The sequence below is a fragment of the Phaethon lepturus genome, unplaced genomic scaffold (assembly GCF_000687285.1).
Source record: "Phaethon lepturus isolate BGI_N335 unplaced genomic scaffold, ASM68728v1 scaffold1445, whole genome shotgun sequence".
NCBI lineage: Eukaryota > Metazoa > Chordata > Aves > Phaethontiformes > Phaethontidae > Phaethon > Phaethon lepturus.
The window spans coordinates 248,317-267,433 of NW_010542673.1; the positions used below are offsets into that span (position 1 = coordinate 248,317).

At 37.3% G+C, this 19,117-nt stretch overlaps 1 protein-coding gene across 1 annotated transcript in view; it reads right to left on the minus strand.

Moving 5' to 3' along the window:
- Window positions 1-18,471, minus strand: part of CHRM3 (cholinergic receptor, muscarinic 3) — a 130,337-nt gene extending 111,866 nt beyond the window's left edge. The window contains exon 1 of the mRNA XM_010288105.1: window positions 18,368-18,471. Coding sequence (XP_010286407.1) covers window positions 18,368-18,462 — 95 coding nt within the window. The 5' untranslated portion in view covers window positions 18,463-18,471. The remainder of the gene's footprint in view (window positions 1-18,367) is intronic.
- Window positions 18,472-19,117: the final 646 nt, after the last annotated feature.

Genomic DNA, 19,117 nt, shown 5'->3' on the forward strand with positions numbered 1-19,117 from the left:
CCAAGTGCCGGGTCCTGCACGTGGGACACCACAACCCCAGGCAACGCTACAGGCTTGGGGAGGAGTGGCTGGAGAGTTGCCTGGCAGAAAAGGGCCTGGAGGTGCTGGTCAACAGCTGGCTGAATATGAGCTGGCAGTGTGCCCAGGTGGCCAAGAAGGCCAACAGCATCCTGGCCTGTATCAGAAATAGTGTGGCCAGCAGGAGTAGGGAAGTGATCATGCCCCCATTCTTGGTCCTGGTGAGGCTGTACCTCGAATACTGTGTTCAGTTTTGGGCCCCTCACTACAAGAAAGACGTTATGTTGCTGGAGCATGTCCAGAGAAGGGCAATGAAGCTGGTAAGGGATCTGGAGCACAAGTCTTATGGGGAGCGTCTGAGGGAACTGGGGTTGTTTAGTCTGGAGAAGAGAAGGCTGAGGGGAGACCTTCTCGCGCTCTACAACTACCTGAAAGGGGGTTGTGGTGAGGTGGGTGTTGGACTCTTCTCCGAAGTAACTGTGATGGAACAAGAGGAAATGGTCTCAAGTTGCACCAGGGGAGGTTTAGACTGGATATTAGGAAAAATTTCTTTACTGAGAGAGTGGTCAAGCACTGGAACAGGCTGCCCAGGGAGGTGGTGGAGTCACCATCTCTGGAAGTGTTCAAAAAACTTGTGGATGTGGCAATTCAGGACATGGTTTAGTGGGCATGGTGGTGTTGGGTTGATGGTTGGGCTTGATGATCTTAAAGATCTTTTCCAACCTTAATTATTCTGTGATTCTGTGACTATGCTGTAATATTATGTTATTACTTTCCATTCTTTCCCATTACTGGCTGTTACTGCAAGTTTGAAAATGCCATTCATTAGTAAATTATAACAAAAGCAGTGAAATACAGGCATAAGGACTAACAACGTTAAATAGTAACTGTCAGCAAAATAAAGAAATAATCCAAGAAACCAAAAAGATATGAAAGAGAAGTGGATTTTTTTTTCCGATAACATAGACCAAAGACTGCCATTTTAAGTCATGGACTTATTTAGACTCACATGTTCATCCTAACTGTCCCAGTTGCCCCACAACATCGAGACCTGGTTCCCACTACAGTTTTCATCACTTCACATATTTCAGTACAGACCCTCAAAGATATTAAAGCAACTAATTCCTGAAGAGGTCAGAGACAGCAAGGAGAACCCAAGCCAACCATGCTCATGTAGGCCAAGAAGAAATGGAAATGAACATTGCTAAGGTGAGACAAAAATGAATGGGCAGATGTAGCAGGAACAAGGTATGAGGAGGAATCCAACCCTCTCTAGGGGTTCTGGCTTGGTCTGGAGTAAAATGTGTCTCAAACTTAGAATTTAATATTGAGTTTTCTTAATTTCTGAAAATTCTGGAAGAGGTTATGCTGCCCTGAGTATCAGACCTTCGACTCTCTTAGCAGCTGTTTATGCTAAGCAGGGGGAAAATCAAGACAGTTCCCCACTTTTCTCCCTACTCCTCCAAAGTCAGTCTGTCACTTGATCAGTCCTTGGCTCAGCTAATTTGATTAGGTACAGGCATAATGTATTATTTAGGAAAAAATGTCATAGTCCACAGAAAGTCCACAACATCATTTAACTGTTATCTAAAACAGACGAAAATCACACAGGAAATTATTCTGGAAAGAAAAATATGTGTGATAGGCTATGCTGTAACTAGCCTTAACTCAGGTTAAATACAGAGATGCTCTTTTGGGAACTGCCCTCTTGTTCCTGGAATATCTCTGCAAGCGTAGAGAGATATAATTTTACAACATCTTTCCAATAGCTCTATTTATATTAAAAAAAAACTTAGGAAGAGTCATAGGCAAACTTCACAGTCCCAGTGATTAAGATATTAAGAAAACAATATTTAAAAAATTACAGCTATCTCTACCAAAGAAAAAAAAAATAAAGCAAAATTTCCTCTTGGTTTTGTTTTGTTTTGTTTTGTTTTGTTTTTTAAAAAAATCCACTATTTTTACATTTCTTTTTGTCCTGTCTCACACAGAGTATTCAAGTTAGGATATGTTACTGTATAGAAGATGAAAAAAAAACAAAGCAGGGTGGTGACTTGTGAATAAGATAGCCATGATTGTGTTAACAATATTTCCCAGTCATCTCTGTGGCTGACAGAACTGAAAAGATGGAAAACAGGGTTGAAAACATGAGCCACAGAAGGATATCAAGATTCCTCACAGAAGTCCACAGATATGGGGACTAGGTGTTCCCTTTGCCTAAGTTTTGATTTGTAGTGAGCACATGTTAAACCATTTAGCATATCTACATTAAAATGATGAAAGAGAAAAGTAGGAACAGGAATAGAAAAGCTAAGAAATGCTAACATATGTTTTCACCTTTGAAATGCAGCCAGTGTTTTTCCCTAGTGTAACAGGAAGAGCTGTTCTTTAAATGGGCATAACAATACAGATTTAAAACTTTATCTTGAGCCCACCTCTGAAAATTTCTGGAGAAACTGAAGTGTTTGGTCTTAAAACTTTGTCAGATTAGAAGGGTTTGCTGCATTACATAAACGCAGCATCACTGCTCTGTGAGAAAAGTCTGAAAATGGCTCACACAGGAACAGAGCAACTGGGGGATACAGTTTCATATTAAGCCCTCACAAAGGGTCTATGAAATTACCCTAGATTGGGGGTAAAGCAGACTGGTGATTATAGTGATTCTCTCAAAAGATAAAATGGGATGCAGGTAAAAATCATTATACAGCTCTAAGAACACATTTCTTAGCCAGAATTAGGGTAATACAAGCAAATGCTGTATTATATGACTTAACATTCTCTGAGAGTACATAAAAAGATATTGTTGTGTCTACTCTTTAAATTAGAAAACTGGAAAAAGTAAGTGAAATATTCTTTCCTGTACTGAGACCACCTTTGAAAATAAAAGTGCATACCTAAATGGATCTTATTGGAAAATGTCCTCACACGCCCAAAAACATTTGAGAGATCATGGTTGCATTTTCCTGTTCTTCATTAGGAGAGAAGTGGAATTTAATTTTTTAAAAGTATAAATAAGATGCACAGACATATATTTACCAGAATATCTATAACACAATGTCTGGAGCTTTTACAAGAGGATACAGAGATATCAATTCAACACTCCCCCACTTGACTGGTTTAAAGCAAAGATGTCCCCTACATAGAATCATAGGATGAATCATAGAATCTCAGAATGGTTTCGGTTGGAAGGGACCTTTATAACTCATTTAGTCCAACACTCCTGTCATGGGCAGGGACATCTTCTACTAGATCAGGTTGCTCAAAGCCCTGTCCAACCTGACCTTGGACAATTCCAAGGATGGGGCATCCACCGTTTCTCTGGGAATTCTTTTCCAGTGTCTCAGTATCCATTATAGTAAAGAACTTCTTCATTATATCTAACCTAAATCTACCCTCTTTTCATTTGAAACTGTTACCCTTTGTCCTATCACTATAGGCCCTTGTAAAAATTCTCTCACCATCTTTCCTATAAAACCCCTTTAAGTATTAAAAGGTCACAATAAGGAAGTCTTCTCCAGATTAAACCACCCCAGTGTGGGTGCCTTAAATGACTGTTTTTTCTGAGGTGGGCCAACTTTTTCTTACTCCTTTTGGTGCTTTCTGAATCTGTGCTCTCCCTCACCCCAATTCCCCCAAGGAAAATTCATTGAAATCATGTTATTCCTATTTTTTGTACAGACAACACTGCCATCCACTCACTAGCTCTATTCTTTGCTACACTGCCTGCATAGAACTGAAATCAGATTTATTTCCTTCTTTACTTAAAAACTATAAATCTGTACTCATATTTAGGCTGAATAAGGTTCTGAACTTTCATAAAGGATGCCTAGCATTTAAAGGTATGTAGCCTCAGCTAGCTCTGAAACATATTATATTAAGATTTATTTGGTAGCACCTGTGAAAAGCATAGGTATGATTGAAGACTTCATAAGTAGGCAATGAATAATAATAATGGATCAATAGAAGTTCAAAGAGCCTCAACTAGAGCATGGAAGGTGCAAGGAGCTTATTCTGATGACCTGAATCCTCAAAGTTAGTGGACTAAGAGGTAACAATAGTCTTTTGGCCTGCAGAATGAATATATATACTGTGCAGCTCCACAAGATATAACAGCTATGATATCATGTTGATGATACTTTTATGAAGGTGCTTTTTAGATACTGTTTCATTTTCAAGGGCTGGGAAGCCACAGTTAGTATGTTGCTTATCTAAAAGGTGACCTTGCTCCAACAGAAACAGCAAGACATAGAACTGCTACAAATGTAAAATATCCTTTGGTTAATTCTTTGTTTTTACAAATATTATATTCCTTCTCCACCTCATCAAAGGTTAAAATCTAGTGGAGGAAGGCTTACTAATGGCTGAGTGGCAGCAGCATTTGTAGTATATCAGTGATTTTTCCTAGACATATAAAAAATCTTGAATAGGGTGGAGGTTTCTGATGCCTCTCAATGTGTGAAAACCAAACAATTTTCTCCTTCATTCAAAGTATCTTGCTCCTGCATGCTCATGAGCAGTAACAGAGTTCAGTGAGACTTAATCTATTTGCTCACCAGTTTTCTGAAGCTCTTCCACTGCTTCCACTCTGACAAGTTCCCTTAACTCATCCCCGTTTGGATTACGTTTTGTGAATGCATTGTTCAGGCTTGTCCATTTGGGAGTAATATTTCAAGTTGTCCTCTAGGACTTGATCTTTTTACAAACATATGACTTCTTTGGCATAACAGAAATTTCTATGGGTATACTGATTTCATGGGAAGTAGAGAAAGTTGTCCTAGAAATCAGCCAGAACACAAGGAATTACTTCCCACATAAACAAAGAACAAGCACAACCTTGCCTCAGTGCTTTTTATCCTTCCCTAGCAGTGTGAATGTTTCAGGAAATCCCTTCCACAACAGAACATAGTCATGGACATGTTTCTTTGCATATGTGATAAGTGATTAATTCATATCCAAATGATATTACAATATTGCTGTGGGAAGGACAGCATTAAAAGTGGTGGAGAACAGCATCTAGCAAGCAATCAACACGTCCACTGTAAAACAAGAAGTGCTTTGTGTTTGCAAACCCTGTTGCTCTCTAGATAAGACTGTGTATTATGATCCAAATTTAGAAAAGCCTCTAAACAACCCCTGATTAACCCCTGATTAAGATGTATGTTCTGCTGTTTTCCTGTTTCAGCCCTTGTAACAGGAAATAGTTTATTAAAAAAAAAATCATACATTTAGAATGACTGATCCTGACTGTAGAGATCAAGGAAGGACCTTGAGCATAGTATTGTTACTAAAGATTTTTTTCTAGTGACTTTTGAAGAACATTACACTAGAGGTTACTTTTCAACTATTAAAATGGAATAATGACATCATTGGCATTAGACAGCTGTACTTTCATGTCATGTGAATTTTGTGCTACAGCAACCTTATCCATTGTATTACCCAACAGCTTCCTCTAAAACTTTCTGCTCTAAGAAGTCATGCGTTGAACAGATCACATGTCCATCATGTTGATTTTGTAGAATTTCTTCCTTGTAATACTGATCTATGACAATCAGTTAAACTCCTTTAAAATCATATTGAAGCTGAGACCATATCCACTTCCACCCGCTTGTCATATAGCTCTGTGGAGGGCTAAATATAACAACAGGTACCTTGACACAGGAGGCTGCACCTGTGGATAAGAGAGAGCCGTGCTTGCCTTCAGGCAGCTGTGCTCTCAAAGTCCTTGCCTACTGAGGTCTGATCTGAGCTGGCAGTCTCCCACAGTTTATCCATGCTTCCTATCCAGTCATTATCAGAAGTTGCAGATAGAAGTCACCTGTACTATTCTTAGATTAACAGTATCATATAGGTGTTCTGCTTCCTTAGTCAATTACATTTGTGAAACACATGTATAAGCCATTCAGTCACTGTCAGCCAGATGTCCGTGTTTTTCCAGGAGAAGTGTTTGCACACATAAAAGGACTGATTGTGCTTATTTTTCGCTGATGAAAAACAGGTAAGGTGGACTATCCCGACCACCTTGCTTTTCATACATCTACAGGAAGGTGAGAAATGAAGGAATGCACAGCTTTTCCCAGTGCAATACTGTTGCTGCTGCTACTCTGCTCCCTGTAAATAGGGCAGAAAAATCTGGGTTCACATCCCTCCCACTGGCACAAAGCTCAGAAATCATGTGCTTCTCTCTGACCCAATCCTCACTTACAACTGAGTTTACAGCCATTACCAACAGCTAGTAGGTTTGGTATTCTGGGTCAGGAAACTCTCAGAAATAGGTCACTTTAAAAAAAGTAATCTAAAACTTCTTGTTGAAAGTTTAACATCCTTTAGACACTTCCATAAACCCACAATCAAATTACTCCTTCACACATTTTTCACAAAGATGGTGCTATTACATCTGTCTTATAAAAACAAGACATTAATGAATTTGTACTCTCCTTTATTTTCTTATGTACATTTTTATATTTAATTAATGAAAAGTAAAGACCTGGCTATTATTTGGCAGGTTTCACCTTTCAACATTTCACATAAAGGTTGAAAACAAAAAAAATCTACATGTATAGTTCACTAATAGCCAGACCACTGAAAAGAGCTGGAAAGGAAGCAGTACTGAAACTAAAACACTGAAGTCTCACTTCTTCCATCTGCTTTTATGTGGGAAAATCTTTTACATTCTTCTGAAAGTTGATGTAACTAGATAGCTCACAGAAACAATTCATTCCTAGATGCAACAAGTCATCATTTAGGTTATTTATATCACACTAGATGAAAAATTCAGAGTCAATGAAACAAACAACAACAAAAAAATTATTCAAAAACATTTGTATGTTATTTATTTGTATCTGAACACATTTAACTTAAAAAGTCAGTTTGTGATGATAGAGAATGTATAGACTGCCACTGAAACGAAAATATGTGCTACTACATTTCACCATAAATTTCAAGAAAAAATGTTTTCATTCATATTAATTGTATACAATACTATAATATTTTTTTAAAAACATTATGTTTTTATATATAAAAATCTGAATACAAAGTCCAGCCTTTTTAAACTATTAATAGGAGACCAAGAGCAGTCACCTGTTTTTCTGTATTTCCGTTGTATTATGCTTATTTAAGCCTCACAAAAGTGGAACAACAAAATTCCACTGGTCTTAAACCTGTAGTCATGAGGGCAAATATAACAAATAAAACAAACAACTGCATACATACATAAATACATAGATAAGGAGAGGAATCCCTTTGGCTTAATCTGTAGGGAACTTTCTAAATCTGACATGTAAGACATAGACATCCCTATGTTTTGGGATCTTTACATCAGAAACTGAGCTGGAAAATCAAAGCTGTATTATTATTTATGCAGCAAGTATCCCAAATTAAAAAGGTCCGAGCAAGAAGAAACCAACCAAGAATAATTTGTTGTTTTCTCAAATAACTGATTTGCAAACCTCTCAGTCCCTGCACTGAAATAATGGAGGGTCCTCACTACCTCATGAAGATACAGTCAGTTTGTATACAATTCTTTAAAGCACTGATTTAGAAGGATTTATAGGCAGAGAAAGTAGCTTTGAGATCTAATCACTAAGGTAGAAAAACATAAGACTCCCTGGAAGCAGAGGCTTAAATTCTGGCAGGCTCACCTCATCCTTTCATCTTTCAGAGGCAGATTAAATTCTGTGTAGCTTAGCATATAGGGGTCCTCCACAGGACTTTTAAAAGATGAAGTCCTATCTCCTTTAAGTGTTGTTAAATATAAACATCTCTTCCCTCTCTCTCTTCCCCCTACCCCCTTAGAAATAAGTCCTAGCAACTTGAAATAATTTTTCTAAAGATATTTCTCTTTTCCAGGCAGCTCCCTACCTTCTTGTCTTGAAGGTTTTGAAGCTTTATTTCCTTGATTCTCTATTTTAGTATAAGTGATAGACACTCTCCTGTAGAATTGTTCTACTCCATGGGAAGCGTTAGCAGAAATCAGGGCCCAGAAAAATACAGGCATTTCTTCACACTTCCAGATTTGCTCTTTTAATTTATTTAAATTGTCAAAAGCTAATCAGACTCACTGAAACCACTGAAATAAAATTTAAAACTATCTTTAAAAAGGGGAAGAAACCTCAGTATCCCCCTAATTACTGACCTTCTCCAACAAATCCCTATGTGTACTGTGAAATGGTCTGAGCAAATTAATGACAGTGGCTACTACAGAGCTTGAGCTTAAATTTTTAGAGCTAAAACTGTTGACACATATTACAAGTAGTAATGATTGTACTTGTGTGCATGAGGGATCTAGTTTAAGCTTTTAGTGACATCTAATGTGTTACACAGCCCTATATATTTTTGGCAGCTACTTGGTACAGTTTGTCCCAAAGGTCTCTTCAGCAATTACGGATAACCAAAAAATTGCTAACAGAACCCCCATTAATGCAAAACATGTTGGCAAGAGAGAAAAAGGGATGTATGGATTGGCAGTCCTTAGGCTTCTGAGTTTTCCCCAATTAAAAAGAAGAGTAATAAAAAAATGAATTTGTCAGTACTTTAAATCTTTCTTAATCCTGACTGGGTTTTAGGAATATAATCCAAATAGTCCCAAAAAGACAGATGCGTAATGATAATGGATAATAATAATTAGTCAACCTTGTCTGCTATTTAGAGGAAAAGGAACCATGTGGAATGGATGCAGTGTGAAGAAAGCAGAAATACAGCTCATGGAAGAAGCACTGCTTTGGGCAAACAAAAGACCAGAAACTTAAGAGTCAACACCCTCTCCCCAAGAAGCACTAGGCAATACTTTGGCAATACCTAAAATGCAACTTATTTTCCATGGAAAGAGAAATAAAAAAATATAGTATATCACAGCCAATCTTCAACTTGATGATCCCCATATGAAAAAAAGATGACTGACATGGAACAACTGTTGTTTCTTTCCTCAGAGACCTTTAAGTATACCTAGTTTTTATTAACCATGCAGTGTCCGCTAATGTTTCAGAAGGGAAGATATACTTTTAAAAATTATTCTGAGTAACACAGCCTGAAGATCTGTCTCAGTACTTCTGAAGACAGACATTATATCCATTTAATACAAATGTCACTGATATTTAATACAAATTGTGTGTCAAAATGTTGCTTCTCAGTCAAGTCAAGCTGGTAAATACCAGCTGATGAGCAGCCCAATACATGTTTTTCAGCCCACGTGAGCCTCCAGCTGTTCAAAGCCCTTTGCACAATCACACCAGGGCTCCAATAATCTTAGATTAAGTGGTACAGGAGTGGTGCCTGGAGGTCACCTGAAAATCAGAAATCAGGCTGAGAAGCCCTCTCTTGCAAGCTGTGTTGCCTGCAGCTCTGTCACCTAGCGATTGCATAGGAAACTGTCAACAATTACAAGACTTCGAGACCCTGGTCATCAGAGACCACAGACATCACAGAGCAGTGGAAAAATCTATGAGGCAAATGCTAAAAAGTGAGCACAAAGACAAACTGAAACAAATCTTGAAAATGCTTGTGCGGGCTGCCAGTTACAAATAGAAGCAGAGGGCACTTTGGTTACTGAGTCCGAGTCCTTGTCACCATGCCACAGAAAGCTCTGCTCTCAGTTGTACAACTTCGCTATCGATCTTTCCCAAGCACTGCAATACTTTGTCTTGGGCATCCTTCGTGCCACTGTGTGACACTGCAGATTTGTTGTGCTGTTGCTGAAAATACTTTTCACTTCACTTTAAGACAAGCATCAAAGCCATAACAATCCTTTTAATTAATTAAATTAATCCTTTAATTAATTAATTTTTATAAAAGTTTGAAAGTGAAGAATCATAGTGAATCATTTTACACCTAATCATTCATAAATTCCATTCTTTAGTGTCAGTCTGTCAACATAGTCAACCTGTTAGTATAAATTAACATAAGGGATGGAATGTCTTCCACAGAAAAACATAGAGGCACACTATTAATTTCTTCTTTTCTACTAATCACTAACACAATTTTAATGAACTTGCCAGCAAAGTAATTACAGGTTGCAATGAATGTGATTCTAACTCTTCTCTCATGCAAACTGTACCCGTGCATACTGCAAGCCTAAGTTAGGACCTGCTTAATTTGTTCTGAAACAATGTGCTTCAGTCAAAGTCACCTGTTCAAAATCCTCACTGAACAGAGGTTTTAAATGCTGTGAACATTGAGGAATCTATTTTTGTCACATGCAAACAAATGTATTAAGTTAGATTTAAATCAATACAGGGGCCGACACTGAGAGTCGCTATACCTTAGGGAATCAGCCCTTGGCACCTTACTTGGTAGGATCAGCTGTGCAATGGTATCCCAAAATTATGCAGGCATTTTTCAGAAGATATGCACTGTCATGAAAGCATAAGATTTGTAATTCACCCAGCACCAGGCAAATCATCAGTGACCATCTTGCTAAAGGTGACTGTAGTGATACACTGTGCCCAGGAACAGAATATAAAGCTCAGTTTTATAATCAATGATTCTTCTATATTTAAAGTAGAAAAAAAGTTGAAAAATCCCAGAGAAAAAGTACAAATGTGGCTTCTATGTTTGGACCATTTCCTTTCCTCCTACATTCTCTGCTTCAAGGCAACATTGATTACTAACTGCAGCTGGACTGACACCTCCACTATGACATCTTTTATTATTTGTCTTATGATATTAGCCCTCAACACATCAGACACAGTTCATTCCCCAGAAATCTCATAGGCTAAATAAGAAAACAAAAGAGAAATGGCTAACATCTATATAAATGCAGTATGTTTTACATTACCTAAGTGTGTGAAAAACATTTTTATATGTTTCAGTAACTTAACACATCCTGAAGTATACCTGACTTTAGTAGTGCAATCTTTTATTTTCACTTGCTCACCACAGTGTTCAAAATAATGAGAGAGTATGATTTTGAGGGAATATTTCAAGACAGTGTTATAGCATCATGAGAGACAATATGAAAGGCACACATGTGACATGAGATTGTCGTTCAGAGCAATGTAACTAGAAAAACAGACCAGGCAAGGTGTTATCATATGTACAGAAGGTTGAAAAGATTGTGTAATGAAACTTTTGGACATTTTGGAATTAAAAGATTTTCCTTTCCACATTAACCATCTATTTGAAAGCTGATTTTACTTATAAATTACATTGAAACAACAGATTTGGTGGACTTGCAACTACGTCCTCCTATAACTTGTATCCTGAATAAAACACATGAATCTAGTACCTTGCTGTCATTCGGAGCATGGCTGGGTGGAAGCTGTGTGCTTATGAAGACAGAGCACATGATAAAGAGCACGACTAGTCAAATGGACAAATTTGCAAATTCAGAACAAAGCCTCATTTTAAGTCTTGCAGTTCCTTGTTAAAGGAAACTCCAGTTACCTCACAGGTTTAGCTATGCACGTCTATGACAACTATATATAGACATTTCAGCCAAATTCTAAAATTACATCACTATGATGATGACTAAAAGTTCCTTCTTAAGTCCTTGCACATGAAGGGTTGGTTACAAGGAGAACAGAACCATCACCTTGTGTACCATGGGTCTGGAGAGAAGCAGGTAATGTGAGGGGGACAGAGCTGCAGCAAGAGCTGAGGGAGGGGATGTAGGGACTGCTGCCCTCATACCCCAGCTCTCCAGTGTTTGCTACCAACCTGAATTTCTCCAAAGGCTTTTGTTTTTCATTATGATTAAGCAGTCAGCCCTGAAAGTAGGACCTGGACTACATCAGCATGTTGAGTTTTAGGTGGCAATATAAGTATACATTTACTTCCAGAAAGATGGACTTCCGCTGCACAACACTTTCAGATTTTTAATGAGGAACTTCTTATTCAGCCTACCAGAAACCATCCCAGCCAGATAGTTAAACACAATATGTGGTGATATATGCATATACATTTATTAAAATCATAAAATTATTCTCTATTAACGTTAAAGTTGGTGGAAAGGGATAGAAGACAAGAAAAGAAAAAAATGAATTAATCATGGTGTAATTTAATTGCATAATGAAAACTATTTTTGAATAAATTTCATAGAATATTTGGTTGGGAGGGACCTTTAAAGGTCATCTAGTCCAAGCCCCTGCAATGAGCAGGGTCATCTTCGACTAGATTAGGTGCCCAGAGCCCCGTCCTACCTGACCTGGAATGTTTCCAGGGACGGGGCATCCACCACCTCTCTGGGCAACCTGTGCCAGGGTTTTACAACTCCCATTGTGAAAAATTTCTTCCTTAAATCTAGTCTGAATCTACATTCTGTTAGTTTAAAACCATGACCCCTTGTCCTATCACAACAGGCCCTGCTGAAAAGTCTGTCCTCATCTTTCTGATAAGCCCCCTTTAAGCACTGGAGGCTGTTAGAAGGTCTCCCTGGAGTCTTCTTTTCTCCAGGTTGGACAACCCCAGCTCTCTTAGCCTTTATTCACAGGAGAGATGTTCCATCCCTCTGATCATTTTTGCGGCCCTCCTCTGGACCCTCTCCAACAGGTCCATGTCTTTCCTGTGCTGAGGGCTCCAGAGCTGGACACAGGACTCCAGCTGGGGTCTCACCAGAGTGGAGTAGAGGTGCAGAATCACCTCCCTTGACCTGCTGGCCACGCTGCTTTTGATGCAGCCCAGGCTACGGTTGGCTTTCTGGGCTGTGAGCGCACATTGCCGGCTCATGTCCAGCTTTTTATTCACCAGTACCCACAATTTGGAGAAAGTTAAAAACAGTACAGAAAAACTCAGATCAATCCCTACTTGCCACAATATAGTAAATTCAGTATTTCATTACAGAGTTTATTACTTCTATTATTTAATCACATGGAGACTGTTTATAGTAGGAACAAAAGCTAGTTTTAAAACACAGACAAATAATACTGGAGAAAAAAAGAAAGAACCTTATAAAGCAGAAAGAAAAAAGAAATGTTTCCTAAGGATATACAACGAAACCGTAAACTTATTAAAACCTTAATGAAAATCTTCAGTATGTTTTCGAAGAAGTAATTTCTTTAGACGTTCGTGACTAACTCTATTTACTTTTTTTCATAAAACTTTTAGGTTCTGAGTCAATAGAAAATATGTCTAAGCTTTGATATTTTGTACTACCTTTTTCTCCCTCAGGGTTTACTCAGTGTAACATGAAACTCTCAGGTCAGTGAAGTTTTTATTCAATCCAGTGCTATTTTAATTACTATTGCCTTTTGAATGTGCTTTTTTAAAAAAAAACAAACATTTTATAAATTAGGGGAAAAGTTGTGCATGGCTTCTTTCTTTCTTATATTTCAGTATTGTCAATATTTAGCTGCAAAGATTTATTTTCCCATGTCAAAATATTTTTAATCAATTTATATTTGTTTATATGAAATACAAAGCTTGTTTTAGACCTTAAATAAGAATTAATTTGAAGTTAGTGGCTGGTTTAAAGCTGACTCTAAAGTGGAAAAAAGCATTGCATGTGGCAGACTGGTCTGCTTTTATTATACAACCTCTTTCAGCTTCTGTAAGCTTACATGTGCTTAGACTATTTCTACAGAAACCCATATTGCAAAGCTGTCGATATTAGAGGAACTTGGCACTACAGATTTACTGCCCTCCATGCTGTTAAGAACAATAACCTGATTTAGGTCAGCCTGTATGGTCTCTTGCCATGGGGTGAAAAAGGAAGGTGGAATAAGTCACTCTTACAATTAGATAGTTCACTGAGGTTTTCCAATATTTTCCTAGTCACCCTCTCCTGGAAGTCATATTATCTTCATATGACTTAAAGTGGAATATCCTGTCAGGTTCCTATATGAAACTCAATAGGCATAAATTTATAGCAATAAAAGAAAGGAAACCATATGTACACCAGCAAATCACATGCACACACACGTACAAACATGTGTGACCTTAAATCTGTAGATACACAAAATACACACACATGCATGTATGCAGGTACGTATGTATGTACAGCATCTCCGCTCTGCCTCCAAGTTACATTTACAAAGTAGGGAGACTAATGGATTCTCATGTTTGTGTTGCAGCCCCTGCTCAACAGTTACCCCTGAAAATACCCTGGAAGAAGCAAGCTGCATAGTTTTGACAAGCAGACTGTAAAATATTCCAACAGAAGAAAGCCTCATGCTCTGTGGTTTTGATACAAAACTTCAGGCTGGTTGAGAGTCTCAGTTCCAGGATCAGTTTAAGTTGAACATGTGCAACACAGCAGTGGTAATCTTCTGTCATACACTGGCGCTCAGAGGGTTAGTTACCAGGAATAAAGCAGTAAGAAATGAAGGCAGGCACGCAAATAAAACTGTAGTGATCTACTGAACAGAAGGGCTTGGAACACAAAATGCAAAAGAATGACTTGTGCTATAATGACAATAATTTTAATTATATATATTTAATGAAAAATACACTATTAGAGAGAGAGTAAAATACTTCCAATTAATGGAAGTAAAGTAACGTTCAGACTTAAATGAAGTATTTTTCCCTTGATGGTTTTACTGTACTATTTTCTTTAGCTTAACGTAATTTAAATTATAAACAGAATGGTTTTGTAAGACCCCAGAGAAATGTATTTTATTTATAATGTATTGCCTTTGAAGTAGTTATGGAAATCATACTCTTCCTGAGGTCTGTATCCCACATACCACCTACTGCTGCAAACTAGTCTGTCCTCACAAGTTAACCATGATCAGTCTGGTGAAGTATGTGACAAGAAAAGCCAAGATTTTTTTTAAATGCCAAAGGAAATAGAAATTTGTAATTCCAAAAACTAATAGTCTCCTATCCTAAAAAAAGGTATTAAAAGATCTTTGCTGATAAAAGTTATGTTTTTTCAGAGGGACTGGAACTCAGCCATAATCACTCCACTTGAGTTTTTAAGGCATGTAATGACAGAAGAATTGTTTACACGATACCCTAGAGGGAGTTACAGCTGAGAGTAATTATATTTTGTACACTTAAATTTAAATATGTAAATATTTCCATCTTTCATTTAAATCAAAAATCCCTAAAATAATTAATTCTAGTATAAAAAATACACTTTCTTTCAGGATGCAAATTACAAATGACTAGTCTGTGTCACCTTTTTTCCTCCAAGTAATTAAAATAATCTATTTATTAAAAAATAAGCAAATACAAATGAATAAATTAAATCCCAGTCTAGGTGCTCTCCTCAACATCAATACCCACTGCACAGACTCAGTTAAATAACTAGAAACAAAGAGGCAATTGTCTCTAGAAAATTAATTTTTGCTATTAATCACCTTTTTAAAGCATAATAGTACCCTATCCTCATGGATGAACCCTTAACATGCTAGCCATAGATATAAAAAGGTTTAAGGTGTGATGCCTCTCCTAAAATAATGTCAAGCCAAGTCACTTCAAAGGGACTAAGCAAGTAAGCACTGTAAGATTGGGCTGATTGTGCAACTGCTTAAAGCATGAACTCATGACAGCCACAGTCACAAATTACATATGCTTTGCATTGGTTATTCTTTCTGTCAAAGCTACTCTTCTGCTCTAACCTACTACCAAAATCTATAAATAAATAAATAAATAGAGAAATAAATACAAATACAAGTTCTTATTAGCTTTGGATTAAGATCTTGAATCATTTTTCTAGGGATATTGTATAGGGGCAAATAATCCTGTGTCACTACTCTATAAAACAAATAGCTCTGGAGTTACACTTCTGTTTCAGTTAGTAGATTGTATCAATATAACGAAGTTTCAGGTGGATATTTAAATGCAGGGAAATATTTTAAATCATATTTATGAATATATGAAACAAATATGAATTAATTTTAAAACTTTTTTTTAATAATCAACAAGAATATACTGTTGTACAAACCTGCTAAGATATTTCCTCTGGCTCTTCTTAGATCAGACATTATCTAGTTCATACTTGAAAGTTATACATAATTGTGTTAGAATTTGTGCTTTGTATTAGGCAGCTGACGTGTACCACAACCTTTGCAGACATCTATGCTTTGCTTAAAGCTACTAAAGCACAAGCAGTACTTGTGTTAAATGACTTGTGCACATCATAGTGACCATTACCTGTGCATCTGAGGCAAAATTTTAAGATTCCGACAGCCCAAACAGCTGAGTTAATGCATCTTTTCTAAGCAAAATGATGCTGTTCCTCTTGACTAATGTAATGTGTTCAGATGAACTGACAAATTGTGTTTGATGAGCTGCACGTTTGTGAGTAGTAAAGTACATTATTTTATTACTTCTTTATACATATAATCCCTTAAGAGGTAGCATGACAGTGTATTGTAAATCTAAAGCAATCCATTAGATTTATTTGTATGAATGGCTTTGCTGTTGTTAAGTTAGTATCAGGGAAAAAAAAAAATCTGGCTTTCTGAAAACTTTGTTGTTATATTTCTTGTAGACAGGTTATACGGTTTACTGCTTTAACCCTCTATTTTTGCTCACTGTTTCCCCACGGTCACATCAGAGTCTAAGTGACAAATAATACATATTTATATAGGGGGAAAGATGTGGACTGCAACAAAAATTGCAGAAGTTAGTTATATGAATTCAGGTATTTTCTTTGTTACACTCCTTTTAGGCTAAAACTGAATACAGTTCAATTGCAGTTCCTTTGGGACAGTCTGAATTTTGGTACCAGTTAAAAAATTTCCTGCCAAGGAATAGTTGTGCCACTGATACTTGCAAAAAAGGCATTCTCCTCAGACTTGATATCCTCTCTAGCATAATAAATGTCTTTTGGGACTGCTTTCCTGTTGGGGAAAGATTTTGGATACTCAAAACAGGGAACATGAATCTCTTATCCAATCTAGAGCTAGCAACCCACTTATGAACTGTGACAATTTAAATTTAACTACTAAACTAGAAAATTTATGTGTTTTCAGTGTTTTATTCATAGAATATCTGTCATCTGAAAAAGAAAAACCAAAAAAACCCAAACCCACAACCTTTCACCTTACACAAATGAAAAATCATGTAAGTAAAGATGGAATATGGTCAACACAACATGAAAGGCAAAACCAGCTGTAACTGAAATGGCCAGCTGTGCAACAGTGTGCAAGGTACCATGACCTAATTTCATGATATGAAAACAGGGGTAAGCATCGTTTCAGGATTCATCTGAGAGACTTGTTACTATTGAAGCCATAAAGATTTAGCCAGTATGCTATGAAAATGCTTTCCTAGTAAGACTTGGTTAGAAGTTTTCTCCAGACAGAACTGAATGACTGAAATCTCAAGACACTAGAAAGAGTCACAATAAACTATCGGTGCCACAGTCCCTAAAGCAAGTAGGTGTGCAGAGCTGTTTTCTGTGTAAGGAGAGTGTCAGCATATGTAAATACAGGCCATCTAAACCACTGCTACATATCCATGTTTACTGTCTATTTCCACAGAATTAGAAATGCAAACTAAGGTGGAAGTTTTACAGAAATGTGTAAGGAATGTAAAAGAAACAACAACTCTAATGTAGACATAAACGCCAAGCCTGTCAATTAATGTAAATTATTTTAAATGCCACTGCAACTGAGACACAAAAAAAGCATAACATTCAAGGGAGAAAGCAGGCAAGTGGTAATGAATGCTGGAAATTTAATTAGAACAATTTAGTTCTTTGCCTCGATTTACTCTCGCAGAGGGAAATGACTTGTTGAAACTAAACCCAGCTAGCATATCAAAACCATAAGGGAAAACACACTGTTGAAGAAATTGAATTTAACTTGTTGGATTCTCACCTCTACTATAGCAAGACTGAATTATTCTGCAGGGAAGTCCTGGAGGTGGAATATATGCTACATTTTTTTATTTTATCTGAAACTCATAGAAAACTTGAAGGTTTGTGCAGAAACCCAAGATGATCAACAGGAATAACCTGAAGGCATCTTTCTCCTGATTACCAATACCATGAAACTGCTCTACTCTTCTTAAGACCTTCTGTTCAGCCTAGCTCTTACCCTAGCTGTGCAGTTGTAATAACAAGAAACACAAGATTTGCCAACTGTTTGATAATTTATTCAATTTCTCTGCTGGGTTTAGTGCCTAAACTGAAATTTGCACTATTGCAGATGCTATTGAAGTTAGCTAAGGTATGCCTACAGGAATGATAGGCATCACAGTGTTCCCAGCACCCACAACAACTTAAAATAGATGTGTCAAGGAGACCAAACACATTGTGACATATGACGATCTACAGTCGTATGTCTGTTGATGATAAAACACATTGCAAAGGCAGACAGCATTAACAAATGATTTTGTAGTCCATAAATTCCAAAAGACCCTGACTTCACAAAGTGAGCACTGTTGCCAAAAATCAGCTGTTTCCCAATGTGTTGAATACTTGGAAAGATACAATGTGAATATATATGTTTCTTTGAATTTTACCTACACGGTCCAGTGAGGAACATCAAAGTGACTAGTTGGATCAGGCACTGTGTAGTTCTGTGAACTCTTTTGGAAACAACACTGGTGGTGTGTCAGCATATAGGCTGTGAACAAAACAAGACAGAAGAAGAATTATTAAAATAGATTACAGAGACATGGGGAAGACACAGACATATAAGCCAAAAGGTCTCCTTTGGACCAAGAAAAGACAAATCTTAGAGACCTAGCTGAAAAAAAGAACAACTTAAGCATGCATGTAGCACACAGATCTGGAGCACTGGTAATAAGATGGTACTGACAAGCCTTTGGGCTGCTCATACCTGCCCCCAAACAGCTATGTATGATCACAGTATTTTGAGATGATTTTTCAAACCCAGTGACCAAATTGGAGTGAGGATAACAATTTCTCCAAGACAGCACAAAGAAGTATGCAGCTGAGTCAGCAAGGGAGCTTGGCTGGCTTGTGATGGAAATTGGCACCTCCAGGCACAGAGAGAGATGGGATGGTGAGCCCACCCAGTCCCGAGGAGCAGCTCCACACAGGGATAGAACTAAGAACTGCGCTTTCCTTTTCTTCCCCAAATTATGCAGTCCCTCAAGCTAACCAACTGAGAAAGCTGGCTTGGAATATTAATTTTCATGTAAAAAAGTGTAAAAAGCTAGAAAAATAAAACCCCTAATATATTCCATACATTATATTTTCATCTGCTTTTAATATACTGTTGTTTTTAAAAGTTGACATAACTACAGAGGA